Source organism: Martes martes, assembly GCF_963455335.1.
Source record: "Martes martes genome assembly, chromosome: 5".
Lineage (NCBI taxonomy): Eukaryota > Metazoa > Chordata > Mammalia > Carnivora > Mustelidae > Martes > Martes martes.
The window spans coordinates 165,137,851-165,143,864 of record NC_137892.1 but is presented as its reverse complement, the minus strand read 5'-3'; the positions used below and the strand labels follow the sequence as shown (position 1 = coordinate 165,143,864).

At 66.6% G+C, this 6,014-nt stretch overlaps 1 protein-coding gene across 2 annotated transcripts in view; it reads right to left on the bottom strand.

Annotated features, from left to right (window-relative positions):
- Positions 1-280: 280 nt before the first annotated feature.
- Positions 281-6,014, bottom strand: part of SLC12A7 (solute carrier family 12 member 7) — a 40,452-nt gene continuing 34,718 nt past the window's right edge. For both annotated transcript variants that reach the window (XM_080803322.1, XM_080803323.1), the window contains exons 23-24: positions 2,878-3,011; positions 281-1,842 (exon numbers count right to left, since the gene is read on the bottom strand). In XM_080803322.1, coding sequence (XP_080659448.1) covers positions 1,751-1,842; positions 2,878-3,011 — 226 coding nt within the window. In that variant the 3' untranslated portion in view covers positions 281-1,750. The remainder of the gene's footprint in view (positions 1,843-2,877; positions 3,012-6,014) is intronic.

The window sequence follows — 6,014 nt, the reverse complement described above, 5'->3', positions numbered from 1 at the left end:
GGTAAGCGCTCACGCCTGGGACTGGACGCTGGCACAAGGGGTCCCCTCCAATGCCGGGTGTTGCCCGTGGAGCCCACCCTTCCAGGAGGTACGGCCTTGGCACGTGGCTGCGTCCCATCCTCGCGCAGACGTCTATGTTCTCGGACCCACGCCTCGCCCTTCCCTCCACTTGCACCAGCGACGCCGCCGAGACAGCTGTGGTCAGACCCGAGCGCCCGCGGGCCGGGGACCCAGGCGCTGTCCCCGCCAGCCCGTCTACACGAGACCCGTCCACCGGCTCAGGTTTTGTACCATTTATTCTTCTAACGACAAAATCATACAAAGCCAAGGCAGCTACGGAACCCCGTGGGGCCCTGACCAGCGGCTCGCAGGATTCCTCGAGGCTCAGTGTGGACAGGGGTGCATGCGGCTGAGCCCCCACCCCCGCAGCCGCACAAGGTCTGTCATGGGTACAGGGGTAGGGGTCCCGGGGCCCTGCCTCCGCCCCCGACACATGAGAGGGACCGAGGGACCGAGGGCCAGGGAGGTGGCTTTCGCCACTGACCCCGGTGCAGACCCACGGCGGGGATGAGTATGGACGCCCCGAGCCCGGTGTGTTGGTTTGGCACACGCTCTGGCCACGGTCACTCTGACGTGGGCCCTCCGTGCCACCCAATGGCGCCTCAGAAGCGTCTGGACACACACGCTTAGCCTCCACCCAACCTGAAATCTACCGACCTGGCCGACTTCCCTGGAGGTCCAAAGCCGCCAGGGAGAGGCCAGGACGCGGCCATGGGCTCGTTCACAGAGCCAGTCTCTTCACGGACACCCCGAATTGTCACCGGAGCCCCGAGGTGCTTTCATAAATAAGTACACCCTGCAGCGAGGCCCAGGCACAGTGACCGCGACTGTCGACAGCCACGGACCATCCCAACGGCCCCCAGTGCCCTGTGCGTGGCTGTCACCGTCCTGCGTGCTGGCCTGAGGGGACAGGCACGCGGGCTCCGGCTCAAGTCCCCCACGACCTCACGCAGCCCCGCAGCCCCTCCGTGGAGCCTGGTACATGGCGATGGGGGGCGACGGGCGTGCACGTGCCGGTCCGGAGCCGTGCGGCAAACGCGCAGAACGCGCCTCACGTCCCAGCTGCAGACCCAGCCTGGGCCTCTGTCGCTCAGGCCGCTTCCCGGACCCCGACTCCCAGAACGTGCCCACCCGTGATGACCACCCGCGTCCTCCTGCAGACGCTCCTGCACCGGGCAGGCATGCTGACCAAGGCCACCTAGCTGAGGCCGCACAGACGGCTCTCCCCGGCCGTTAACTTACAGGAACACAAACAGGCGCTCACAGGGACAGGTGCTGAGGAGGCTGACCGAGGGACGGAGGCCCTCGGCCACCTTCCTGAACAGACCTGTGGCCCAAGACGACCCTAAGTCTGAGTGGGAGTCTCTCGTGAGTGTCCTGGGTGAGGCAGAACTTAAACGTAACCATGGCAACCAGGTAGGCCCGGCCATAGAAACCACTTTCGGAACCCCCAGTCTGAGCGTGTGGCCAGTGTTACTGGTCTTGTCCCGCGTCACCACGAGCCTCCCTCGGGGGCACACGGCGTGCTGAGGGCATCCACGCCTCCCCTCCACACGAGGAAATCGTTGCAGCTGCGTGCTGGCTCTCGGCCTAGGGAGCAGAGCTGTGGGGCTATTCTGGAAACTTCCGTAGGAAGCCACGTGTGGCACGACCCCCAGCCTGCCCAGTGTGCTCCTGGGGGCGCTGACTGTCAGGAGTAAATGGTGACCACCTCCCGGCCACTGCCCCGGACCAGAAGGACCCTGTCAAGCCCCTCGGTCAGGACCTCAAGGAACTCCATATCTGGAGTGACTGGAGTTAAGGACACAGCTGGCCGTGCCAATGGCAGTCCCCCGCAGAGAGAGGTCAGCACGTGGGGAAGAGGGCCCTGCCACGCAGCCTGTGACGCCAACCCTGCCAGCACGGGCCAAGGCCAGGCGCCCCACAGATGCTCAGGGTCGGCAGCTCCCCCGCCCGCCCAACTGGGAATGGGAGGCCGCTCACACCCAGGGGCTCCCGGAGCCGACAGAAGGGTCTGCTGAGAACCCAACCAGGCCCGCCAGTCCCAGTCTGGTCACCAACCAGGCCCAGAGTCCTCCAGCTTGTGGTCAGATCAAGGCTCGAAGCCCAGGAGCCACCTGCTGGGCCCCCTCCCCCTGCCTCCCAGTGTCAGAGGGGAGGGCAGGGTCTGTGCCCCGGAGGACACATGGTTAACGGTGTGAGCGCAGCTCGGGGTAGAGCCAACCTGTGACCTCCAGAGTCAGGCCTGGCAGCCTCCACCCAACCAGGAGGGACCCCAGCTGAGAGGGGCTGGGGGCTGGGGAACCACGTGTACGTGTACTGTGGCTTGTCTAGGACAAACGGGACATAGGGCCCCACATCTCAAGGACGAGGTCCAGCGTGGGAGCGTGGCCAGGCAGGAGCTTGAAGCCAGCACAGAACCCGTCCCAGGACCAGGGGTCCTTGCTGTGCCGTGGCGGGTGGGGTCCTGGGTCAGGGATGTGGTGACGGGGCCCAAGGTGGGAGTTTCGGGGCCAGGGCTGTATGTCTGCATTCGGCTCACCCATGGTCCGGGGTCCTACGCGTCCCAGGGTCTCCACGGAGGGTCTGAGTGGCCCAGGACACCCCACAGTTATGGACACTTGAAACCAATCAAGAACCATTCACCTGGGGCCCCCAGACGCTGCTTTCTGGCACCCAGACGAGGGGTCGGGGGCGAGTCTGCTCCCCATGACGCCGAGGTTGCAGGGTCCAGCCCAGGGGTGGACGTTCTGGGCCCCCCGCCCCTGCCCCACGCGCCCGCCCACCCCGGGGGGCCGGCTGTCACACAAAGGATACAGTTCTCGTCCCCCTGCCGGTTCCGGGGAGGCCCCGGCATGTTGAGCAGGACCAGCTGCGCGCCCCGCGACCTGCTGAGGACGACGCCGTTGAGCTTCACGGCCGTGTGCATCCTCCGGACGTTGGACTGGTTCCTGCGGGAGAGGGTCCCCCAGGGCTCCGGCCCCGCCCCGGGGAAACACAGGAGTCAAGTGGGGTCAGCTCCCCACAAAGACCCACAGGGGAGGAGCCTCCATGTGTGAGGCTGGGGAGCCCCGACCAGATGTCACCCACCCACGAGAAAGCCCTGGTCTCTGAACGTTCTGGGGGGGCAACACTAAGACCCCAGGCTTCTGCACCTACGCGCGTCCCCCATCAGACACCACGCGCTGCTGGGCGTGAGGGGCTCTCACTCGTGCACCCCAGCCAGGAGGCCAGGCCCAGCCTCGCACGCAGCCTTGAGCTAAGCCCCCTCAACGGAGCACACGGGGGCTCCTCACTGAACCCAACAAGGGCGGGGTCGCAGGAGACCCGAGACGCCAGGGAGCAGCAGCCCAGGCACCTGGCACCCGGCACCCGGCGCCCAGGCCGGGGATTCCGGTCAGAAATGAAGCCATGAGGGCTCACACCGGGTCTTGGCCGCCTGGACACTGCTGCCCTCGGCTGAGGACGGACGGACAAGCACTTCCAACCCCGTCACATGCTTCCTGCCCCTTGACCTCGCCAACCGTGTGGCTCCACGCACCCGACCACGCAGGCCGAGCGCCCGCTGTGCACCAATGCTCCTCCAAGTGTGCCTGGCGGACTCCTGCTTGCTGCCCACGCGCCCTGGCGCTCAGGCACCCAGGGGGCCTTGTCCTTGTCTATCCCGCGTGCACCACACGGCCACGGGTCCCCGCGGCACTGTGTGTCCCCCAGGAAGCATTCAGGAGACGCTGCCACGGAGAGCCGACTGCCCCCACGACGTCTGCCGCGCCCTGAGCTGGAAAACCCTGGAAATTCTGCCAGTTCCCGAGTGAGCCACACGTCAGGATCCGCGGGCAGCCCAGCTGCAGCCCTGCCGACAGGAGGTCACTGCGCCCCAGACTCCAGACGGGCTGACAAACAGAGGCCACTGCAGTGTCCATCGGGGAGGCCACACCCTGTCACTGGCTCCGCCAACACAGCCTATCACAACCAACAATTCCCAGGAGGAAAACAGGGAGCCGGGCCCCCTTTCTGTCTAGTTTCTCCTGATAAAATTACAGACTCGGCACCTGTCCACGGCACAATCAGGGACCTTCCATGACAAGAACCACGAGTTAGCCGCCTGGACAGACCACAATTACCGGTGTTTGGGGACAGAAGCCACTCCAGAAATGAACGTCTGTGTAACACCGAAGGATCCCTTATGGCTACAAGTCTGAGAACACATATAATCTTAAAATCAGGGGTTTGGGTCTGGCTCGAAGGGCCCTTGGCTCCAGGATGACGTACCCTGCGGAGGCCACAGGGGCGTGCAGATGGCCAGCACGGGCCTCGTGTGTCCAGGAAGCCAGCAGAAACCTGCTTCCGCTCCCAGCAGCCGGCTGAGAAAGCACCAAGTAAGGGGACTGACTGGTCATCCTCGCACCGAGTGTGCCACCGAAGCACTTTCGAAACAGCCTCCAAGTGGACTCTGGGGGTGGTGGCCGCCTGGGGCCGAGCGGGGGCCAGCGGCCATGTGCCGGCACGCGCGGCACAGCGGGGGCGGCAGCAGAGGAGCAGCCGTGTGGACAGAGGCCCCAGAGCACCGCCAACCACCCCCGCCACCCACAGGCCGCGCCACCCACAGGCCGACCTCCTGAAGCTTCCCCCAGCCGAGCCCTCAACCGGCGGCCCCCACAGACCCCGGCGACAGCGTCAGCAGGCCCGCCGCTCACGGTGTTTTAGGGGAAAACCCCGTCCTCGCGTCTCTGTTTTTGTTTCCTTGAGGGGTCACGCGGGGAGCGCACCTGGTTTGCAGGTGCCCAGAGCAGACGGGGAACTGTGCGCCCGCCCGCCCCGCAGACCCCGCCACACGCGCAGCCTCACACGCTCCACGCCCACATGCGCCCATTTCCGGGGTGGGTCACGGGGGCGCCAAGGGCTACGGAAGGGAGGGCAGCCGCCCGCCGCCCCTCCGCAGGGGACACGCCCGCAGGTGCTGGGGGGCAGGGGGCACAGCGGCCTCAGGGAGGTCCCCCTCCTGCCGCCCAGCTGCGCCCCAGCGTCACAGCATGCACACGCTCCACCCACGCCCGGCCAGCAGCTTCCCGGGTGAAGAGGACGCAGGGCCAATAGCAGGAGGTTCTACCCGCCCCCCCCCCCCCCCCCGAGCGGAGAGACCACCCACATGCTCGAGCCCCAGGGACGCTCAGCCCCGCAGATGCGGACGGAGCCGCCAAGCGTGCCCGCTCCTCTCTGCTGGGGCGCCGGCTCAGGACCCCCCCCCCCCCGCACTGGTCCGTGCCCTCCTGCAAGCACGGAGCCCGGCTGTGCCCTGAGCCGTCGGGACAGACAGGAGCCGGCGGCGGCCCAACTACGCCCCAGGCACGTGCACACACGCACACACGGCTACACACACGTGCGCACACGGCTGCACACACGCGCACACGGCTACACACACGTGCACACACGGCTACACACACGGCTACGCATGCACACACAGCTACACACACGTACACACACGCGCACACACGGCTACACACACGCGCACACGCTTCACAAGAGCCGCGTGAGCCAAGCATGCGAGGGAGGGTCTGAGAAGCAGCCTAAATAAGCGAGGGCACTTACAGGCTTCCCCACTCTCTAGGCAGGAAAGAAACACAAACAACGAGTTACTTCGGGAGTGAACGTGAGGAACACTCGTGAACACTGGGCACATCCCCGCTGCCCTCCCCGAACCCTCCTGGTCCTTCTCCATGAGGGGGTCTGACCCCCGGGGCCCTCCCCCCACTTTGCCAGCCCTGGGGGGGCCTGGCCCCACACCACGGGCCGAACTCTGGCCCCCGTGGGCAGCCTGCACAGGCGGCGGGGTCACAGCTGGGGGTCCCCAGCCCCCATGAGCCCTGACCGCCCGCTGCTGGGATCCAGCAGAAACAGACGCCCGGATCCCCGTGAATGGTGTCCCCGGGAAGTGCCTGCAGCCAGTACCAGGC